General features: G+C 40.6%; 1 protein-coding gene across 2 annotated transcripts in view; it reads left to right on the top strand.

Annotated features, from left to right (window-relative positions):
- Window positions 1-1,607: 1,607 nt before the first annotated feature.
- Window positions 1,608-24,061, top strand: part of SHC4 (SHC adaptor protein 4) — a 169,518-nt gene continuing 147,064 nt past the window's right edge. For both annotated transcript variants that reach the window (XM_069098007.1, XM_069098006.1), the window contains exons 1-2: window positions 1,608-1,789; window positions 2,585-3,199. In XM_069098007.1, the coding sequence (XP_068954108.1) occupies window positions 2,636-3,199 (564 nt within the window). In that variant the 5' untranslated portion in view covers window positions 1,608-1,789; window positions 2,585-2,635. The remainder of the gene's footprint in view (window positions 1,790-2,584; window positions 3,200-24,061) is intronic.

Genomic DNA, 24,061 nt, shown 5'->3' with positions numbered 1-24,061 from the left:
GTCCCTGACTCTAAAGCTCAGTGCAAGGTGGTGGTCATTTCTAAGACATGGGGAGTTGGAGTGTCCTGTGAGGAATAGAGAGGACACATTTTCTGGTCCATGAACTGCATGAAACGGAGTAGTATACAGTAGGACTGGAAAGATGGACTGGGACAAGGTCATGAAGGGCTTTAAAAGCCAGAGTTTGTTTATATTTTATACAAGATATAATAGGAACCATTGAGTATTATTGATTCTCTACTCAATAGTGACATGGCCAAATCTATGCTTAAGGAAAAATTTCCTCACAGTCATGGATCCCCCCTCACTAGATGTCTTTGAGCAAAGGCTGCAATACTATTTGTTGAGGATGCTATCAAGGAGATTTCCTGTTTAGGTACCATTAGGTCAGTATGATCTGTGAAGCCCTTTTTGAAGCTGACATTCTGTAAAAATTTCACAGTGGCTCTCTCCCCTTGCCCCCACCTCCTACTTCCGACTTTGATTCAACGCTAAATGACAGTAAGTTCGGGGAAAAATGAGATTTGAAAAAGTTGGAGGTAGGGAAAGATTATTATAATACAGGAAGGGCTTTCCTAGATTAGGAAAGAAAAATCTAAACAGGTTTTGCAGCCTGTATTTGAAAAGATGAACCACTGCTACAGGGGATCAGGAAGCAGGAGAGAAAGGTTTTCCTGCCTGTCATAGAATATCCCTTTAATCCATTGCTAGTGTCCAGATCCTGGGACAGTTGGATCATCTTCAACACTGAAGAGTTTAAATGCAGTGGTGGGAACTGAGGTGACGAAGATATATCTCTCGAACTACATAGAGATTTTGCTTAATTATGTACTTGGTTTTTTCAATATACTATATCTTTCCTCATTTTCCTCAAAGGAAAAAACCCAGCTTGTTGACCTAAAGGAGAAAATGATGTACAGAGTGCAGGAAATAAGATGTGGGATCACAGGTCCTGCCTGAATCAGCCTCTGCTGGGTGCTCTGTGAAATCAAACCTTCAGAAGAGATTGTCTTGCCCCTTCTAAGTGATTTCCTCATCCTTACTCCTAAGAGGGACTGCATCTTCCTTTGCCTGCTCAGTTCCTGGCTTCCTGTGGGCTTGCAGCATTCATCCTGTCTTCAGAGAGAATTTGATAGGTACAGGAAGTCGCACCAGACTGGAGATTGAACCAACAATCAATAAAAAAAGAACTATGGTTTTAAGAAAGATGCATCAGAGCTTCCCCCAGGAGTTGTACCATATGTCCTAATACTCGTGGAACAATGGATTTAATTTTTAGCTCCCTCGGTTAGCATTCCCGGCTATGGAGACAATTCTGAAAAAGGATTCTTTCAACCTGCCGTCCTCTACGCTTGGTGATGATTTATAGATAAGGAAGATTTTGTTTCCTTTGCCCACTCATCAATAACACAAAATAAAAGCTGTCTCCCTCCTATTCTCTCCCTCCCCTCTACTCCACCCCCCTCCCCCCCCCCCCCAGCTTTATTTCTCATGGCTACTAGTTTAGTATATTTATGGTGCATGAGTCATCAAGCTGTCTTCTGATTGGATGAAAACCCAACACCCCTGGGACTGTCAGTCAATTACGGCTATTCTCAGCTTCATTCACAGATTTATTAGCTTGCACACAGGGAGAAATTCATTCAGGAAAGTTCATTCATAAAAATTGCAACAGTCTCCATATCATTTTTAATATCTCAGCGTTCCGCTGTGAACTGGATCCTGAAGGAAGATAAGTACAAGACCGGGGAAGGAAAAGCAGCAGTCTTCTGAACGCTGATGAGTCTGTGTGAGGATTTAGAGTAACACAGCTGGATCTTAAGTCTCGGAAAGAATGTTGAGCATCACAGGAGTTTTTCCTGGATTGCTGGGCTGAAGGACTTGCAGGATGAGATTTTCCAGGAGAAGCCAGGGATCAGATCAGATTGATTCAGCACAAAGTGACTTTTGCTCATATGCTTTAATTTTTTTTATAAAAAAATTATTGGAAGGAATAAAGGATATGAAAGGGTTACCCTGCAATTCATTTTTTCCCTTGGGGAGCTAGCTATACAAGGAGGGTTTCAAAGTGCAGAGACCAAGAAGGGGGGAGTAAATATTTCAGTGGGCTAGAAATGTTGAGGGACTGATGAACTGACTGATTTACACTGCTTTGTGTAGAAGACTGTGTGTGTGTGTGTGTGTGTGTGTGTGTGAGCTTTCACCGCAGTCTGGGCTCCACCATTAAGGCTTTCTCAGAGAGCTGGTAACAGCGACAAGAAGCCTAAGCTCGGAACAGTTTAGATGCCTGAATTCTATTGCAGGAGCCAATGCAGGGAGGGACAGCAGCACTGTGACTAAAATCAGTGATGGGGACCTGCTTTCTGCATCAGCTGTTACCTCCTAGGGTTAAAGATGTCTGGGAAGAGATGATTTAGTCACCCTGAGCACAACTCCATGCTTAGGAAAGAGTCTGAAAGGAGAAAAAGAGAGAGAGAGAGAGAGAGAGAGAGAGAGAGAGAGAGAGAGAGAGGAGAGAGAGGTTTCTTTCTCTGAATTGTATGGTGTGTTGAAGCATTTAATTTCCATATCGTTTATCTGCCAGACGGGGAAGCCAATTTATGCAACAGTATCCTGTTTCAGCCCTGCCAAGGCTATGAGAGGACGCAGTCCGGAGAGCCTCAGTGGACACGTACTGTATGTAGGACTCTTCGGGCACCCAGGGATGCTGCACAGGGCCAAGTATAGCCGTTTTCGGAATGAACCCATCACTTCCTTAGATGAAGGATCTTCTGGAGGTTCAGTCAATGTCAAAGGTGTACCTCAGACTTCTTCTTCTCCTCTGCCAGTTCACCTGCCTGGGGAAGATGTCACCTTGGCGGCTCAGGATAACCCCACTCCACTGTGCACTTTGATGCCCCGAATGGCAAGCCTCAGACTGGCCAATCCAGCAAACCTACTGGGACTGAAAAACTTCTGCCTGGGGACCAGAGAGGTGCCCAAACTCAAACTCTTGGAAAGCCGGGGAGCAGCTCCAAGCAGCCCAACTTCCCCAGAAGCCAGCCTCTCCCGGGCCACATCTGCTGCATCTCCCCAGCTGGATGTAGAGACTCAGGATACCTGCATCCTTCCCACCTCTGAGGCAACACCTTCTCTGAGCACCCAGGATGGGTCCTCTCGCCAGCACCTTCTGGGGACAGGCATGAACTACTGTGTAAGGGTAAGTCTATTTCCCTCAGAGTTTTTGACTCCTAAGAACCAATTGAGAAAGGGGTCTTCTAGATCTGCCACTAACTCTCTGGGTGACCTTAGGCAACTTATGTAGCTTTCCTGGGCCTCAGTTCCCCTTATCTGTAAAATGAGGGAGGCTGGACTAGATAATTCCCAAGGTTCTTTCCAGCTCTAAAGCCTAATCTATGATTATTTTTGCAGCCTCTGGTTCTGCTGTGAAGAGCTGAACATCATGTGAGCTTAGAAATATGAAACAGGCAATGTAATGAGTACACCTGAAAAAATGATATAGTATTTGGGCAATTAAGGGGTTGGTTGAAAGAGGTGGAGATAAGGACTCTGGAACTTTCATAATATACACTTGAAGGGACATTCTCGTTCTTGGGTCAGAGCACCTTTCACTTCAAATTCCAATTCAATGACGACCAGTGAGGACCCAGGGCAAAAGAAGGTGCTACTTCTAGACAAGAGTAATCATAAAGATGTCCATTTGATTCTGTTTGATTCCATAGAGTCATCAGAAAACACTCAGTGATCTCCAAACCAAGAATCCAACCCAATCCAATCCAATGATCCTCTATTAAGCACTTACCATGATTTCTAATACAATCAAAGAGTCTGAAAGGAGTGTGTAAGGCACTATTATAAATGATGTAGAGGTAGAATCGCTCACATTTAGTTTCATAGTAGAAAGGGCATGAAATTTGGTGTCAAAATACCTGGCCAGGAATCTAGGTACATGCAACCTGTGTGTCTGTTCAAGTCATTTCAAACCTCTCCGGGTCTCAGCTTCCTTGCCTTTAAAATGAGGGAAGTGGATTAGATGGTATCCAAACCCCCCTTACTGTAATTTACATTTTGTTAAAATGTTTTCCTCTGTCACTTTATTTGAGCTTCACTACAAATTAATTACAAGCGAGTACTTAGAACTGTTCCTGGAACACAGTAGGCACTTAATAAATGCTTGTGAGTTAGGCAGGACAAAATCATTATCACCATTTTATGGATGAGGAAACTGTCTCAGAGAGATGGAGTGATTATTCTAAGATCACATATCTATTAAGTAAGTGGCAGACCTAGGACTCTAGTCCAATGTTCTTTCTGCCCCACCCATTGTGGGTAGGTGAATACTGAATATTACACCCTAGATAAAAGCAGAGGAAGGGAAAAGTGAGGTCAGAAAAGGCGTGGTCAGAATTTTAATCTGTCTTATTTTTTAAAAAAAGTCATTTGGTGTTCAACAGGTGTTTGCTAAACACCTGTCAAGTACCCAGTTATACTAAGGCATCCTGGGGGCAGGGAATGGGAGATATTTTTAGTTGCCTGCCATAAAGGAATTTACTTGAATTAGTGAGAAAAGACACACACATGTACACATGTGTACACACATGCATATAATTTCATTGCTATAAGTGAAACTCATGACTAATGCAGAGATCACTTGCTCTGAAACTTGAAGTCTTACAGAGTTGCCTGGGGGCATTGAGTGACTTGCCTCAGGTAACACCACCAGTATTTGTCAAAGGTGAATCTTGAACCCAAGTCTTTCTGACACCAAAGCCAACTCTCTATTCACTATTGCTTCACTTGGTTGCACATACATATACACATCCTATACATTTATGTTTCAAAAATAAACAAGGACTGTTATATTTTAATCAGTGTCTTTGTGTTGCCAGCTGTTATGTTTTGCATATATGTGTGTGTGTGTATTTGCCTACGTGAATATATTATATATACAGATTTGTATATTCATACAGGTATGTGTGTTTGTGTGTGTGTGTGTGTGTGTGTGTGTGTGTGTGTGTAAGAGAGAGAGAGACAAACCTGTGATTTCATCAACAAAGGGAAATTCTGATATGGAAACTCCTTCCCAAGGCATCTTGTCTGGAACTCAAATATCAGAGAGTTTCTTGGAGGCACTGCTGTGGTAGAAAGCATATTCATTTCAAAATGACTTATCCAAGGTCACATAAGTAGCTCATGATAGAGATAAGACTTGAATCTGGGTCTTCGTAGCCACAAAGACAGCTTTCTATCCGCTATAACAAGCTGCCTCTCCACTTTGTACACAGTAGGCACTTGAGAAATTTTTGTTGAAATGAATTTAATTTGTAAGCACAGGAGGGACCATTGGTGAAAGTGTCGTTTTAGGAGGATTAGTCTGGTAGTTGTGTGTGGGTTGGAATGGAGAAGAAAGATAAGAGAGACTTTTTTAGTAATTTCTTGTGGTGGAGAGGAGATGGTGTAAGGATGAATGAACAGCTCATATGAGAACCACTTGAAGGATCTGGAAAAGTTTAGCCTAGAGAAAAGAAGACCTAGGGGCAACAAAAGTCATCCTTGAGTATTTAAAAAATGATCATTTGGAAGAAGAAAACAGGGACCTGCCTCTTTCTGATCTGCTCGGGGGAACAAAAGTAGGTGACTGTTACTGAGGCAGATTTTGGCCGAATAAGAGGAAAAATTTCTGAAAAATTAGAGCTGTCCAGAAGCGGAATGAATGGGCTGCTTCAGAATGTAATGAGCTCCGTATCACTGGAGATCTTCAGACAGAAACTGTACTCTCTTGCTTGAGAGGTTGAATGGGAATTCCTGTTCCCACGAAACTTCCTATCTGAGGTCCCTCCTAGCTTTGTGATTATGATAGTGGTAGCCATGGGAAAGGAGAGGAAGGTATGACTCCTTGGGAAGATCAATCTGCAGTCTTTGGCACTGATTAATATAAGGAGGAGGACAGAGAAGAGGGAGGGTGGTGGGGAAAGCCCATCACAGCACGGACTGTAACCTAGAAAGCAGAAACTAGGAAATTGGGGAAGGAGCTGATAGGGAGAGGGAGACACATTGTTGAGGGGAAGATGATGAGTTTGAATTTAGATGTTAAGTGTGAGGTGGTGGCATCTACACGGTGAGGCCATGTATGCAATTAGAAAGACAAGGCTGGGTCTTGGACAAGAGATCAAGGCTATGTGTATAAATTTGGGAGTGATGAGCAGAGAGCTGTAGCAATAAAATATTGACTTCTTGGGGGCAGGGAGCGTTTCAGGTTTTTTTTTTTTTTTTTTTTTACTTTGGCTCCTTTCAACTTAGAATCATGTGACCACAGATTTAGAGCATAAGGGGTTTTGGAGCCCTTTAGTTAATTCAGTCCTCGCAATTTTACAAATGAGGAAATTGAGAGAGGTTAAATGACTTGTTCAAAGTCACACAGATAGTTAATAGCAAAACTGGAATTTGAACCCAGGGCCTCTGACTGCAGTCAGCACATTTTCCACTGAAACATTCTGCTTATCTAAGTAGGTCAAGATCAAGTTTGGTACATGTGGTAAAAACTCACTGAGATAGGAATGTAGGAATTAGAATTGTAGCTCCTTTTAGTTCTAATATTCTCTGATTCTTTGAAAATTAATAGCAACAACTGCCAGATACTTTGAAATCTTTTGTTCTAGTGCCTAGCACATGGGTGTTATTGTTGAGTTGTTTTTCTGTTGTGTCTCACTTGTGACCCCATTTGGGATTTTCTTGGCAAAGATAACTGGAGTGACTTGCCATTTCCTTCTCCAGATAATTTTACAGATGAAGAAACTGAGGCAAATAAGGGTAAATCACTTGCCCAGGGTCACACAGCTAGTATGTGTTTGAGACTGAATTTGAACTCAGGTCTTCCTGACTCCAGGTCCTGTGTGCCATCTAGCTGCCCCCATTCCTAAACTGGCTTTTAAAATAAATTCTGGGCATGCAGAACTGATTTCCTTGAAAGGAAAGAGAAGAGAATTAGGTGGGACCTTCTCATGGCACATCAGTGCAATTACTGGAGGAGGCAGGGTCTGATTCCCTAGAAGACTTTTTCTCCTTGTCTGTGTGGGTGATTCTTTGAGTTACCTAAATCCCCGGGGGAAATTTTTGGCGTTGGGCTGTACTGAAAACTGCTTGAGGTCTGCAGCACCTACAACCACTGAACAACTTGAGCATTGATGACTTTTGTTACGAGATCAGTGGTAATTGTCATATCTTTGGAGCAGACCTCATTTTGGTCTGCCTGTATCAGAGGTAAACCCTGACTAAGTGCCTTATCTAAATTACACACCATGAGTGCTAAACCCGGTGCTCGAACTGAGATCACCTGCCTCTTTGCCCCATGCTCTTTCCATGACATGGGACATTTTGATTTGCATCTTTGTGTCTGTCCCTAGTCCTGACACAATGTCTTATATATGGTCAGCACAGAATAGTTGCAGGTTGAATATAATTGAATATATTGCCCTCCCTCATACTGTGAATAAACAGAAGCCCAAAGATATCAAGTGACTTATCAGCCATAACTTTCTAACATTAGCACATTGGGATAAATTACTCTTCTCACCTTCCAGTAAAGTCCAATTCTGATGCGTTATTGTGGTACAGAAGCAACCCAGGGTTCAACAAGAACCTCTAAACCATGTGTCTCCCTTTTCTCTCATTCTTCTTCCTCCTTCCATCCCCCCTCTTTTCCAAGGTGGTAAAAAGATAGATGGGAGGTTTGAAAGAGAAAGGCGAAGTAGAAAAGCTGAGAAAATGTGGGGCAGGGGATAAAGGAAAAAGAAAGAAAAACACAGGAAAGTGGAATCCAAGAGGGAAAGCAAGAGGGTGTCCTGAAGGCTATATAATTTTCTTCTAGAAAATAAGACACATAAATTTTTTTTAAAGTATGTTTTTCTTAACACAAAAATGAGACAGGAAGAAGTGTGGGGGCATGGAAAGTGAAGAAGACTGAAAGAACTCCAAAGCCAGACTTTATCTCTTTTTGACATTTTGCCCAAGGCTAGGCCTGTTTACAACATAAGGACATAGAGATACATCTGAATATGGAGGGTAAAATGTGTATGTCTATTCAAGTAGTAGGATAGATTTTTGTCCCCATCATTCCCCAACTACAAAGCACCTAGATACCTGCCAGGTTGGCTTCTCCATCCACTACCAATTTTTTTTTTTTGCTTTTTGGAGGGGGGAGGGCAGGGCTATTGGGGTTAAGTGACTTGCCCAAGGTCACATGGCTATTAAGTGTTAAGTGTCTGAGGCTGGATTTGAACTCAGGTCCTCCTGATTCCAAGGCCAGTGCTCTATTCACTGTGCTTCCTAGCCTCCCCCCCCCCACTACCATTTTTGATAAGTCATTATCAAACTCGGTTACACACTACTGCTTCAAGTATTCAGTAATGAATTGTTGAAGAATTCAGCCAGTCAAAAAAATTATTAAACATTTATTGTGTGCCAAACATTGTGCTAAGGAGTAGGAATACAAAGAAGGCCCCCAGTGGCCCGTGCCCTCAAGGAGCTCATATTCCAATGGAAGGAGGGCACCTTCAGAGAGATAGCATGAAACCCCTATATCATCACCCTTATGAAAAGGAGAGGATGCATTTTATTATCTCTAGTTGTGGCTATGGATGTTGGATAGATGACTCATGGGGTGAAGATGCTACTGGCCTCAATCCATTTGAGCTGCCTTTCTCACTGTTTCCTTAGAGATGTAGTGAGGAATAGAATTATTCCTTTATAAATAGTGAATAGGTCACTATAATAGTGACCCCTGGACAGGGTGTCTTGCCACTTTCTTGAATGGTTCTATGGACGGAGAATTTGGCAATGAAGGTAAAATCACATAAATATCTTGTCCCAACTACGGGTAGCTTCTCTACAGCTGTCCACAAAGATTCAAAGCATGTGGAGGGCAATTTACAGAAAATACGTAAATAAAAGAGTAGGTGGAAGGTAATATCAGAGGGAAGGCCTGTCAGAGGGGGTACTGGGAAAGTTGTCCTACAGAAGGTAGGATTTGAGTCAAGTCTTGAATGAAGCCAGCAGGTGGAGGAGAGCATTCAAGATATGGGAGACTGGGGCAGCTAGGTGGTGCAGTGAATAGAGCACTGGCCTTGGAATCAGGAGGACCTGAGTTCAAATGTGACTTCAGACACTTGACATACTTACTAGCTGTGTGACCTTGGGCAAGTCACTTAGCCCCAATTACCTTGCCTTTTCTCCCTCCAAAAAAATATGGGAGACAGCCAAAGAAAATGGATAAAGTTAGAAGATGGTGTATAATATGCCAAGATTACATGGAAAAGGGAGTGTAAGATGGTAGGAAGGTTCGCAGATTGTGAAAGACTTTAAATGCTAAACAGAGTATTTTATATTTGATCCTGGGCGTAATAGGGAAATACTGCATTTTATTGAATAGGGGCATGAACTGATCAGACCCACACTTTAGAAAAAGTCACTTTGGTACCTCAGTGGAGGATGGATTGGAGTGGGGAGAGACCTGAGCCTGGGAGACCCACCAGAAAATAGTATAAGAGTCTGGGGGAAAAGGGCCTGCACTAGTGTGGTTGCTGTTTGAATAGAGAGAAGGGGATGTATATGAGGCCTTGTGAAGGTAGAAGTGACAAAACTTGGCAAAAGACTGACTGTGTAGCATTAGGAGGAGAGAGGAATAGACGATGACCCCCAGGTTTAAAGTCCAGGAGAGTAAGAGGATGGCGGTGTCCACATGGTTTATTTTTTCTTTATTAAAAAAATTATTTAAATTTTAATTTATAGAACAAAACAAGCATTTGCATAACATAGCATAATAAAAAAAGATGATTGCACATGAATCTGCATAGCTATTATGTACAACTTGCTATTCCTTTTAAATATATAATAAAAGTTATCATGTACAATTTTTCTCCTCCCCCACCCTAGAGATAGCTACCATTAGACACAAATATGTATATATGTATGAAATCTTTCTATACATACTTGTATTTATTAAATTCTTTCTCTAGATGCAGATAGCATCTTCTTTCATACGTCCTTTGTAGTTAATTTGGGTATTTGTAATAGTCAAAATGACTTCATTGCTAAGAGTTGTTCTTGAAACAATATTGCTGTTACTGTGTACAGTGTTCTCTTGGTTGGGCTCATTTTTTTTTTAAGCAATCAGGATTAAGTAACTTACTCAAGGTTACACGGCCAGTTATTTCTGGGTGTGGTGCTAAGTATCTTTGCCCAGATTTGATTCCCAGGTCATCCTGACACTGGGGCCGGTGCTCTTACTCGCTGTGCTACCTGGCCGCCCCAGTTGGGCTCAGTTTGCTCTTGATGGTGGTGTCCTTGTGATTTTTTATGTAGAATTGGCTTTACTATGCATGGGTCAAAATGTGACCCTACAAATAGCAATTCCATATAGAAAGAACCACATCTAAAGGAATTAGTCTACTATATAAAGTAAGGGGTGATTCTGTCCCTAATACCAATACTATTTACATTTTCCTTATATTTCCATAGTGAGAAAAGCTCTTCTTGAGGTAGTTAGATGATGCTTAGAACTCTAGGCCTAGAATCAGGAAGCACTAAATTCAAATCTGGTCTCTGACACTAGCTGTGTGATTCTGTATAAGTCACTTACCTTCTGTCTCAGCTTCATGAAATATAAAATGGGGATCATGGTAGCATCAACCTCAAACTTAATAAATGCTATTTAGAGATTACTAGTGGCACAGTAGATAGAGCATTGAAGTCAGGAATACATGAATTCAAATCTAGCTGTGTGTCCCTGGGCAAGTCACTTTACCTTTGTTTATCTCAGTATCCTCAGTTGTAAAATGGGGATAAATAATAGTGCCTACCCTGAAGGGTTGTTGTAAGGATCAGATGATATGATACTTGAAAAAAGTTCTTGGTCCAGCACCTGGAACACAGTAGGTGCTATATAAATGCTTATTCCTTCCCTTCCTTCTTCTCCTTGAAAATAATTGCTTTAAAATGAGAATGCAGGAAGATTCAGTCAGATTTGCTTTGAAATTTTAATTCCGGGGTTACCAGATTGTGCTAGGTTTGAATACCCTAGATCTCAGAAGGCAAAGTAAGCAAGAAACTATAGTCTCGGAGGAGGAGGTGGCTTTTCTCTTTGCTAAGACCAACCCCTCTATTTTGGACTTGGAAGTTTTATTGTTCTTTTTGTTCACATTATTGTAGCCACTGTGTATATTGTTTTCTTGGTCATACTTCACACTTTATCAATTCATAAAAGTCTTCCCAAGTTTCACTTTGTTCCTTGTATTCAGAATTTATTGTGCTATGATAACATCCCATTATATATATTTCATAATTTGTTCATCCATCTCTAACCTATTGAGTATTCTTTCAACATGAATTTTTACTTGCTTGGGTACTTAATTCTATATCATCAAGTGGTCCTCTCATGTTGGACGTCTCTACTGGGATAGTGCACTGGTATTTTCAAAACTACACGTCCTCAGATGGAATTGAGTATCATTCCCATCTAAAACCACACCTGCTTCTGTTCCCAGCCTCATCTTGATGGGTTCCCAGGTTTGAAACTTGAGAGCCATCCCTGATACTTCCTGCTTCCTTACCCTCCTCAGCCAGTCAGTTACTAGTCTTGTTTATTCTATCTCTATAATATCTCTTAAATCCATGCCTTTCCCCAACACTCCCCTTCGGAAGGCCCTCATCATTCTTGTCTGGGTCTCCCAATTGTCTAGCCTCCAGTTTTTTTTTTAGCCTCCAATCCATTCTCTTTTAAGTTGCTAAAATAATTGGTCTAAGGCACAGCTATGACCATGCTTGAATTCTTTGCTTAAAAACTAGCAAGGGCTTCTTAATACTTTTTTAACAAAATGCATCCCAGAAGGTTCCCCATGATCTGACTCCACCCTATTTTTCTAGCCTTGTTTTCCATTATTACCCTTCAGACCTTCAATGGTCCAACCAAATTCTACTATCAGCTGTTTTCTATATTCAGCACCCCATCTTTCACTCTGTACCTTTGCTCAGACCACCTCAAATGCCCGGAATGCATTCTTGCTCATCTCTACCCCTCAGAATCTTTCTCTTTCTTCAGGGGTCGTCAGGTGCCCCCTCATCTGCAAAGCTTTCACAGATCACCCCAGTTATTATCGCTCTCTTCCTCCTCAAATTATCTTATATTCTATTTCTCTGTATATGAGTTACATCCTTGTAACAGAATATATGTGATATATGTATACATGTATACATATATATGTACACACATACACATATATTAGATGTTTACCTGTAAGAATGGTTTCATTCTTTGTACCTGTATCCCCAACACTTAGCATAGTTCCTAGCAAACAGTAGGCACTTAATAAATACTTGTTCATTGATTAATACAAGTTGGAATGAACATATCTGTATTCATCACTATTGCTTATTTTTTGGGCCGTAAAATGTATCAGACTGTGAGAAACAGTATGATTTGAATGGTCTTTATTTTGGACAGGAGGGATACATTTTATAATCTGGAGGCATCAGGTAAGTTCGCTGCCTTCCAGACTTCTGTGTATCAGTGTGATTATACTGTACGTATACTGCTTCCTGGGCAGCGATGTGGCTCAGTGGATAGAGTGTCAGCTCTGGATTCAGGGAGGCCTGAGTTCAAATGTGACTTCAGAGACTTACTAGCTGTATGACTCTGGGCAAGTCACTTAACCCTATTTGCCTCAGTTCCTCATCTGTAAAATAAGACGGGGAAGGAAATTGCAAGCCACTCCAGTATCTTTACCAAGAAAACCCCAACAATGGGGAGATTCACTGAAATGATTCAACAGCAACCCTGCTCCCTGATGCATTTGGGTTCCTTAAGATCATAGACTTTGAACTGGCTCTCAGAGATTGTCTAGTCCAAAACTATCCTCTTACACTTGGGGATACTGAGACTCCAGTGAGATGGAATGAATTTTTTTCAAGGTAACATAGGTCCTGGCAGATCCAGAATTTGAACCCAGGTCCTTGGCCTCTAAATCCAGCTTTCTTTCCACTACACCGTGTTTTATCTTTGCTTCTACCAGTGATCCTATGTATTCTCTAAGACTGGTATTATTAACCGTTGGTGCTGATGTGGTTCCATTGACACCATCAATACTAAGCCAGGGACTGCCTTATCTCTACCTTATACTAGTGGTTGCCACCATGGACTTTCTAGACCTCTTGGTTTATGTAACTATTGACTGTTGCCATGAAACCACAGTAGGGCCGTGGTCTGTGGTGACCAGGAAGGTGCCCCTGCTGGGCAGCAAGGGCAGACAATGACTCCAGCAAGAGCTTCAGAATGAGGATGGAGGCAGGCCAGAGTTCAAACAGGGTCATTCCTTGTGTATGGGTGCTGGTAGAACTGGTATCTGGAAAGGCAGCTGGAACAGGAGCTGGTAGCAATGGCACCGGCCCTGGCAGATGGCTAAGAACAGCAGCAAGAGAGGGCAACCAAGCATTACCAAGCATCTCTCAGAATAAGGGAAGAAGATGTACACTCCTGGCATAGTTGCACTTAAGGCTGGAAGATTTACAATAATAGCATGCTGTGCCTTTACACTGTACTGTTCTACTCATTGATCCAGATCAGTAACTTCTTTGTAATGTATATTCACAGAGAATCTCCTGGGTCACTAATAGGTTAAGTGACCTGTCCATGGTCATATGACCAGCATGTATCAAAGTCTGTACTTGAACCCAAGATTTTCCTGACTCTCAGTGTTGGAGAATATAACATGCATACAAATAAATACTTTTAAACGTGTACAAAATACACACAAAGTGATATTTCAAATTTGGGTAATTGCTACCAGTTTGAGGTGAAGAATGGTTCCTCAGGAGAGGTGGCGTTTGACCTAGCCTTGGAGAGAGGCTGCTCCCTCTATCCGTTTTCTTAAGAGGATATCCTTAAGAAAGGAAATGTGGATTTCCTATAATGTAATCATGCTAGATCTCCACTAAAATCCTCCTTTGATTCCTCATTCGTGGCATGGATGTGACCCTGAGTTGTCAAAGACTATGACAGTGGAGGGTACACTCTGGCAAGGCCTGATCAAACTTTGAGTCCAACAAGGACAGGCCTCTGAAGAGCAGTCTAGGTTCAGAGAAGCTCGTTGTCTTGACCACAGCAAGCAAGTGATGATTATCCACTAAGTTGTGGAGGAATCATGAATTGAATTAGTGAATAAGGCAGTCATCTGTATGAAATTCATCAATATTCCTGCTCTTTCTGAAGTGTTGATGTAATAAGGGACTTGTCAATGTGGACTTCCATTTTGCTTTTCTGGAAGTAGGCTCCCCAAGCATCCATGTCAAGTCAATACTCATTAATTAAGTTCCTACTTTGTGTCAGGCTCTGTGCTAAGAACTAGGGATACAATGAAAGGCCAAAAACCTAGTCCCTGTTCTCAAGGGCTTATGGTCTGATGAGGGAGAAAACATACAACCACCATATGTACAAGCAAGAGACAGACAGGATAAATCAGAAATCATCTCAAAGGGAAAGCACCGAGATTAAGAAAAGGGAAAAGCATCTTATGGAATGTGCCCCTTTTGCAGGCAGACCCTATTTCACATGCTCCAAGGCCTGGGCGGGACTCTCACTTGCCAGACTCCATTACATTGAAGAAATAATGATAGGATCTGCAGGGGTCACATTAAGTTTCCTCCACAAAGCATATTATTTGAATATCATTATGTTTGTCCTTGAAATAGTTTTTACTCAGGCAAAGGGCAGCCCAATAGAAGTCACACCTCCCTAGGAAACCTAGAAGAATGAAACAAGAGTTGGGAAGAAAGCAGGCCTCTTGACTCAGGCACCCTATCCAAAGACCAGCCCTAGGGTGGGAAGATAAAATTGAATCAGCTCCAAAAAGTGTATCTCTGTGTTGTCAGTTTAAATTTAGATACTTTCCCAGCCCTGGAGTTTTTCCTCTCTCTATTTTTGCTTATCAGTAGGGAGATGTGTTCTATCTACTAGATTGCAAGGATCCAAGCACCAGGGCCCATTAGCCAAAATACACCTGAGTAGAGTCTCCATTTTTTACATTCAACCATTTTACAGCAGTCTTCCTGAAACTTAATAACATTTTGCATTTCCACAAAGTGCCCTTTCCTTCTTCAGAGCACCTTGAGAACGTTAAGTAAATTAGCCTGGAGTTTGTTATTCGAGCAGACAGAGTTGGTTATTTTTTAAACAGCCTTTGCTTTTTAAAATTGGAAATGTAATATTTCCTTGGTACCTAATGGACATTAACAACAACCAGTATGCACAGGCCAGTTCCAATCCAAGGTTTATTACAATATGCCTATTACTTTCTGAAAGCCAAGGTAGTCTACTGTGTTCAGTGACTAGTCCAGTTCTAACAGATTAGCATTTATGCTGCTGGTGATCTCAAAGCTTCCCCAACCCTGATTTAGGTAAAACCTGGGATTATAATCTTTTATTTGTACCTGAGGAGATGGAAACTTTTGGAGGAGGGGGGAGAAACCCTTTACCTTAGGACAGTAACCTAAGCAGTTGTTGGAATAATATGAAGCCGCAGTCTCCTGACTCCTTGTCTTTTGCCTGCTTAAGACCCCACTTCTTTTATTTTCTTTATAAAATAAGTTTTAGTGATGCAATGGTACAATGGAAAGAGTACTCACTGGCTCTGGAATCAGAGTTCTGGGTTCAAATGCCACCTCTGTGGCTTTGGGCAAACCTCTTAACCTTGCTGGGCCTCAGTTTCCTCATCTGTAAAGTGAAGAGTTTGAACTGCATGGTTTCACAAGTCCCTTCTATCTCTACCTTTATTACCCTGTGGTACTTTTATAAAAAGAAAAAAATCTGCTCAGTTCTAGATGTTATCATTGCAATGACTCCTCTCTTGGAACAAAGAATAAAGTTGAGCAGAGCTGAATGTTATAGTGACCACATCTGACTGTGTAGGCAACATACCAAAAAGGAAGGAAATGCTTCCTTATCTTTTCCTCTGGGTCTGAGATTGGTCATTACAATTACTCAGCATTTGGCTTCATTTTAATAGTCTTGTAGTTTATGTGATTATGCATACTGTTTATGTGATTATACATACTGTTTTCCTTGAACCTAGGTTCAAGTTCTACATTTGACAAATCCTGTTTCTTGCAGAAGGGAACCATGTGGGTCACAATATCAGGCTGATCCTATGTCACATGCTCCAAGGACTGGGCCCTCTTGTCACATAATCTCTCTGCACCCTAGGCAACTTTCTAATACTGTGAGTTATGAGAGAGCTGCATCTGTGGAGGGAGTTTATAAATTGGGAGTTACAAAGGCTGAGTAAATCCTATGGACCAAAAAACAATATTTAAGGTAAAATATTGGGAAAAAATGAGCCATTTAAAAAAAAGTATTAGTACTATATGCTGAGGTGCAGAGAAGCTTAAAAGTACTTTATTTTTCAGTTGATATTGATTCAAATATGGAGACCAGGACTAGGAAAGAAGCCTTTTTAGTTTCTTAATTTCTTTTATACTTTTTACTCAACTCCTTTCTTTGCATGAAAGAAAATCTGAATAGTCAGATATGATTGCAGATAAGGATGACTTGGAAAATTCACTGGGCAGCTAGGTGGGCCCAAAGTCAGTAAGACTTGAGCTCAAATCCAGCCCCTGGGCAATTAACTTAAGCCTGTTTACCTCAGTCTCTCATCTGTAGAATGGGCTGGAGGAGGAAATGGCAAAGCATTCCGGTATCTTTGCCAAGAAAACCCCAAGTGGGGTCAGGAAGAGTCGGCACTACTGAAAAACAACAAACAGCAAAATAGGGAAGTCTCCAGAGAGGAAATTCCTTTTACCAGGGCAGAGTGGCGCCTTCTCTACAACTCATGGACTTAGAGCGTTGCTGTAAAATATTGGGTGATTTACCGAAGGTCACAGAGCCAGAAAGTACCAGAGGTGGGATTGGAGCCCAGGTTCTCCTGGCCAGCTCTCAATGTGGCGGGCCACAGTCTCTCAGTATGTGGCTAACTTACCTTTGGGGAATTCAGGGAACTCACAAAACCTCAGGAGAGGATGGGGAGTAGAAAAATGATTACAAAGCTCTCTCTTGCTCATGGAGCAGGGATTTTATTAGATAACAGTGAATGAGGTCTGAGATTCTTTTCAAAATTGTGACCCTAGGGGCCAGTAGGTGGCACAGTGAATAGAACACCAGCCCTGGAGTCAGGAGGACCTGAGTTCAAATATGACCTCAGGCACTTAACACTTACTAGCTGTGTGACCTTGGGCAAGTCACTTAACCCCATTTGCTCTGTCTTCCCCCCTTGAAAAAGATAAACAAAAAGCAAAAGTGTGATCCTATATAGAGAGGGAGGAGAGCTGGGAGAGAGAAGCAAGTTATGTGGAGAACTGTGGGAGAAAGGGAGTATGATCTGTTCCCTGGTTTGTTTTCTCTGTGTTTTGGAAACAGTGTTTAAAGACTTTCATTCTTGCCAACTAACTAGGTGGTTGGGTAGATTTAGGCATAATGGGTAGAGAGCAGGTTTGAAGTCAGAAAGGCCTGGGTTCAAATCCTGCTTCTAACATACCAGCTATACAGCCATGAGCAAATAACTCAATCCCAGAAAGTCAAATGACTTTCTAAGAAAATCTGTATTGATGAGAGGTGTTTCCTGCCTTAGGGAAAGTCCAGATCTGGGAAAAGACTGAAAGTGAAGACCAGTTAATAGTACTACTCTCCTGCTAATGCATTTCACAACTGCATCAAGTTGAACTCACATTTACATGGAACTTCTCAGTTTTCAAAGTCCTTTGCATGCTTTATCTCAGCTGATTGATACAGTGGCAAGAGTGCAGGGTCCAAATCTTGACCCTGTTGCTTTTATCTGAAAATGAATGGTCACAGGCTTTGCAAACTGTACTAGCTTATCCTATAGCTGTGCTGTAATCCCTGTGATTTCCATCAGGAACCTATAGCAGGAAGGCACCTACCTTCAGCTGTGTGACCTTGGGCAAGTCTCTTGACCTTTCTGGGCTTCACTTACCTCATCTGTAAAATGAAGTGATTGGACGAGGACATACCTAAATTTGCTAATCTTTGCTCCTTGCAGCAAGGTAGGCAGATGCCATCACTATCCCTATTTTAGAGATGGAAAAATTGAGACCCAAAGAGGTTAAAGTGGTTTACCTAGGGCTTTTCAACCAGTCAGTATTTGAGGTAGAATTTGAACCCACATATCTTGCTGCCTGCAACTTAGTGCTCTGCTCATCATGATTGAGGAGTTTTGGAATCAGAGATTCCAAATCTCGCCTCTGTCACTGCAGGCAGTGATCTTGTACAAGAAGCTTTCCTTTTTTTTTTGCCTCAGTTGCTACATCTGTAAAATGAGGGGGTTGGATTAAATAGCCTTACTCTATCATTTGTTTTCTAGCTATACCTTGCTGCCAAGCCTGAGGTGCTAACACTCTATGATCCATTTGCTTCTAAACTCCTCTGCCAGGAATTGATATCTGATCCTTTTCAGATATCTCTGCTCAGTCTATAGTCCTTAAGTGATTTATTTATTTCTGGCAGATCCCTGGGTACCCTTCAGCTTTGTACAAATAAAAACAGACAGTATGAAGTTTTTAAAAGGTTCTTTTTTGTTCCCCGTTAACAGTCTCTTATTCATTTAGTGATTTAAGGTTTACAAATGCTTTCCTCCCCAATAACTCTGTGAAGTAGCTAGATCAAATGTTTTTGCTTTCATTTGTACCCAACCTGGGATTTCACTGAGATAGAAAATTCCCAGCAAGGGAACCCTTTAGCCAAAGCAAATTGGCTCCTGCTCTGCAATTTGCAGTCTTTAGAGAATTATCCCTAAGTGTTATTATGGCCACTTTACAAAGGAGGAAACTGAGGCTAAGAAAAGTTCAGTGACTTATCTATGGTCACACAGCTAAGTGTTGGAGGTGGGATTTGACTCAAAGTTCAGCATGCTTCCCACTATGCCTGCAGTTGCTTTTCTCAGTTAAGCACTAAGTCCTACCAAATTACTGCTAAGTGCAGTGATTCCACCAGCCAAATCAATAACCAGTTAGTTGGTGCCTAGTCCAAGGACAAAGACTTCTATAGAGGGGACTAATACTAGCTAGCATTTATGTAGCACTTTAAAGTTTACAAAACACTTTACATATCTTACCTCATTTGACCTTCGTAACAACCCGATGAGGGAGGCAATTATTATCATCCCTATTTTACAGATGAGAAAACGAGGTAAAGGGATTTGAACAGGGTCATACAACTAGCAAGTGAGGCAGAATTCAACTCAGGTCTTCCTGACTCCAAATCTATTATTCCACTATACCACCTCCCCTATCTGCTCTAAATTTACTGACCAAAGACGAAAGATGGTGGCCAAAGCTGAGGGATTGGAGGGGAGGTAAGAGGGAAGAATGGCAAGTACAATAAATGAGGGATGTTACCAGAATCAAAAGGAAATTCAGAACTCTGACAGCACATTGATATGCTTCCCCAGATTGCGGGGTTAATTTTCAAGAGTAATCCTTCAGAAAGAATTAAGAACCAAATATCCTGAATCAATGTCACTGTCAAAATAAAAGAGGGTGAGGGGGAAACAAAAGAGAATCATTCTGATGGAAGGAGGAGATGTTTGAGTTCTGGCAAAGATCTGTTATTGATCCCGGAGGCCTTTAGGAAGCATAATGTGCCCACTCCCTAAGGAGGGAGTTAATGACACTTGGCTCTGTTAGAGGAGACCCTGAGAAAGGAAACAGAAGAAACTCCTTGAGTCATCACCAGATTGTTTAAGTCAGACCGGAGCCAGGCTGTTTCTCTTCAAAGTGATGCATAAAAACATTGTCAGCACTTGGAAGGAGAAATCATGATCACACTCCAGTGTGGTGCCATAGGAAGTATTGAATTTGGTGATAGAGAAGATCTGAATTGGACTCCTGTGCCCAGTATTGTCTAACCATGAGACAATGGATTTGATGGCGTCTGAGGTCTTCTCCAGCTCCAAGTTTAGGAAATGTTCGACTGACAGTTGGGGAGGTTGGACCGGAACTCAGGAAAGAGACTAGGGCTGGTTCTATAGATCTGGAATGATAATTATCGTGGAAAGATGCCTGGAACTGTAGTCAGAAGGCCTGGCATTGAGTCTTAACAGCTCTGACACTACCTCATCGATGTTGGTGTGACTTCGTTAAAGTCACTTTCCTCTTCTAACCCTCAGTTTCTTTATATTTAAAATGAGAGGGGCCAAATGATCTTTAAGGTTTCTTCTTGCCCTAAATCCTTTGATTCCATGATCTTATACTTATTAGAAAATTGGAACAGTATTTCAGATGGTAATTGCTAATCTGTGCTTCTTCCTTTGAGAACTCTCTGCTCATGTCCTTTGTTTATTTCTCCATTGAGGAATGGACTGTACTCATAAATTTGTGCCAATTTCTTATAGATTTTGGACATCAGATTTTTTTTTTCAAAAATGTTTACAATTTTTCTCTCAAACTGTGTCAATTTTGTTTTTGTATCCTCAGCACCTGGCAGTGTTTGGCCTATAACAGGCATTTAATAAATATCTGTTGAATTGAGTTGTACAGTTCTTAATAATAATAATAATAATAGTAATAATTTTAATAGCTAGCATTTATATAGCATTTCAAGTTTACAAAACACTTTAAAAACATTATCTCATTTTATTTATTAATATTTATTATATTATCACATGTCTTTCCGTAAATTCTTTGCAGAGATTCTATTCTATTCTATTAATCTATTCTATCCAATATGTTGGAGGCCCTCCTCTGATTCTTTTAATATTTCAAGGTCACTAGTATAGAAGCCATGCTGTCCATGTGTTACTTTCACTCTTACTACTCACCAGACCTGCCATCTTTTTTTGTATTTCATGACTAGAAACAGACCATTATTGAAAATGTAATCATGTTTTGATGAGTCATCATTAGTTTATAGATGAGGAAAAGGAAGTACAAAGAAGGCTAACAGCTTGCCCAGAGTCACACAGCCAGTAAGTATCTGGAGTGGTATTTGAATCTAGGTTTTCCAGACTAGACTCCAAGTTCTGTGCCCTTTCCACTAGGCTATACTGCCTTTCTCTGACTACAGGTTGGGCATATGGTATTATGGAACAGAATGAAGAAGCCTGATTTCTATGGGGACTAGGAAGTTGGTTTTACTTATTCAGTTTTCAAAGTGGGTTCCTAATTTAAAAAAAACCAGCTAAAATGCAGAACTTTGTGAGCAGACTATATCATCTCAGGAAAATATCTGAAAAAGTGAACTTTTAAAGTACTGTAGTTAAAACAAGATAATCTCTCATGTAAACTTTTGGAGTTCTCTCTGGCCTCTTGGGGCTGGAAAAAGACAAAAGAATTCTTCACAGAGGTAACGGACTTGACATTTTTGATTTAATAATTCCCAAGGACTAGATTGTAGTATTGTTATCTGTAATTCCCATAACAATATCTCCAGTGGCATCACTAGGAACTACAGGGTAGTGAACCTCTCTGGTAAACTGTGAGTGTAAAAGCAGCTACCTACCTCACAGGGGCATTGTGGGGAAGGAGCTGTGTAAACTACTTCAGGAATGAGTATTCACAGATTGAGAATGGAGGGTGATCAAAGTGGTATGAGATTAGCAAAGAGGTAGTAGATAGCAAAACTTTAAAAAGAAAGACCATGATGTAAAAGTTGAGAATGGAAGCACATGAAACCACATTAGTAGGAGAAGACCTGGGAAAATAAAGATAGGTCAAGGGACCAGTGATTACAATAAAGAAGAATTGTATAGCTCTTAAAGCTTAAAACTGCACTAAGACTTTTGGAACACTGTATATTAAGACTTGAGTTAAGAGCTTGAGATTCACCAAGGATTAGTGCTGGAGGAGAGAGTCTCTAGTGAAATTCCCCTATTTTCACCATGAAAAGGAAATGTGCATGTGAGTATGTATGAGTTAAAGCATTTAATGAAGAATAACCCAAATTGCATTTACATGAGATGAATAAATAAATGAGATAATAATTGTAAAGCACTTAACAGAATGCTAGGTAAGTGCTTGTAAATGTTAGCCATTATAAAATATGTGGTTTATAATTGGACCCAAGAAAGGAAGTTATGAATTACTCTTTCTGAAGACAGTCTTATTTGTTCCAGTGTCCAAAAAGATCAAGTAATGAGCATTAGGTCTTAACAAAACTGAAGTATCATCCTACCTTCTACTAAACCATGGTTGCATCCATACATGGAATATGGTGGGGAGTTCGGGTTGTCATACTTCAAGACATAATGGAATTAGAAAATGTCCAGTGAAGAGTGACTGAAAGGGTCCAGAAGATATTTGTGCAAATTTAGCTCTAGCATCTGTACTAAATAAGGGATGAATTTTAATTCATTCATTCATTCTTCAAACATTTATTCCTTAGTTCCTGTGGTATAAGGTACGTTATGGGAGATGCAAATATGAGTTACATAGATATTTCTGTTATGGAGTTGGCAGTTTAATAGGGAAAATAAGATGTAAACATTATGTAGAATGGGATAAATGTCATAAATGAGGTGATAACAATAACAATAATAAAAATAAATGGCCAACATTTACACAGTACTTTAGAGCTTTCAAAGGGCTTCCCATACATTAACTCATTTATTCTTCACAATATCCCTGTGAGGTAGTTATATAGTACAGGTACTATTATTGTCATTTTACAGAGAGAGATTGAAGTTTAGAGAAGGTTAAGTTTGCTTACAGCTGCACAGCTGTGGTGGCAGAATCTGAACCTAGGTCTTATAGACTCCAAGTCCAATGTGATTTCTACTATACCACATGATAGTAAAACTCAGAAAAGAGCAATCAACTTCTAGCTAAGGGGATTAGAGAAAGCTATATGAAGGAGGTAACATTTGATGTAGATCTTGAAGGTGGTAGGCAATAATAAAAACCGAACAATTGTTTTTTTGGACAGAAAGATAACAGCTGTTATAATTAATCATCCAACATCCTCTCTCCTCTCAGGCTGCCCATAACCAATTTATAAAAGCAGAGGGTTCTGGGATAGAATTTTAAGCTGATCTTTATACTATAGAACCATATGGTTAAGAATCATGGAACACTGATTTTGAGAGAATCCCAATAGCAAGTGACTCAAAGTACAAAGAAAGGATATATAGTGGGTGTGAGACTACTTGGAAGTGATATCTAGGGTGTTATCATGAACATATATGACTACATAAGTGACAAGCAAAAGATGAACATCCTGACTGCTATATAGCTATCCTCAAAATACTAAAAGAACCAGTAGAAAGTCCTGAATCCAACCCCCACATGCTACAAGCTAGGAAACTGGGGCTGATTTCATTACTACAACTCTGGTAGGTAGGTCATATCATCATAGCAACCTCCGATTTAGAGTTGAGAGGACCTTGAAGATCATTTACATAAGCTCTCTCCCTTCATACATAGGAAAACAGAGGCTCGTAGAAGTTATTTGACTTTTAGCAAGTGCAGAATCAGGACTTGAACCTAGGTCTTCTGATTCTGAATTCAGGGTTTTCCTTACTACACCATAGCTGCCTCCAGATAAGTAGGTTTGATGATCAAATCTGCCACAACTGTAAGGCTACATAACTTGCTCTCTCCCTTAACTCCACAAAACACCAGACAACTATTCAGTTGCCTTCTAGGGCACTCCAATTCAGGTTATAAGCAAATGGCGTGGACTGTTCTTTTGGTTGAGTTACTTGACCACCATTTTCTTTTTTTCAATTATCTTTTTAAAAAATGATTTATTTATTTTTAGTTTTTAATATTCAATTCTGCAAGCTTTTGAGTTTTAAATTTTCTCTTCCTCTCTCCTCTCCCCCCTCTCCAAGACAGCATGCAATCTGATATAGGCTCTACATATGCATTCATATTAAACATATTTTCACATTAGTCAAGTTATAAAGAAGAATTAGAACCAATGGGATGAACCACAAGGAAGAATAAATGAAACAAAACACAACGAGAGAGAGAGAGAGAGAGAGAGAGAGAGAGAGAGAGAGAGAGAGAG

This window comes from Petaurus breviceps, unplaced genomic scaffold, assembly GCF_028583685.1.
Source record: "Petaurus breviceps papuanus isolate PSGF00001 unplaced genomic scaffold, PetGlider_PUasm1.0 37, whole genome shotgun sequence".
NCBI classification, from domain to species: domain Eukaryota; kingdom Metazoa; phylum Chordata; class Mammalia; order Diprotodontia; family Petauridae; genus Petaurus; species Petaurus breviceps.
This window is presented reverse-complemented; position numbering and strand designations above follow the sequence as displayed.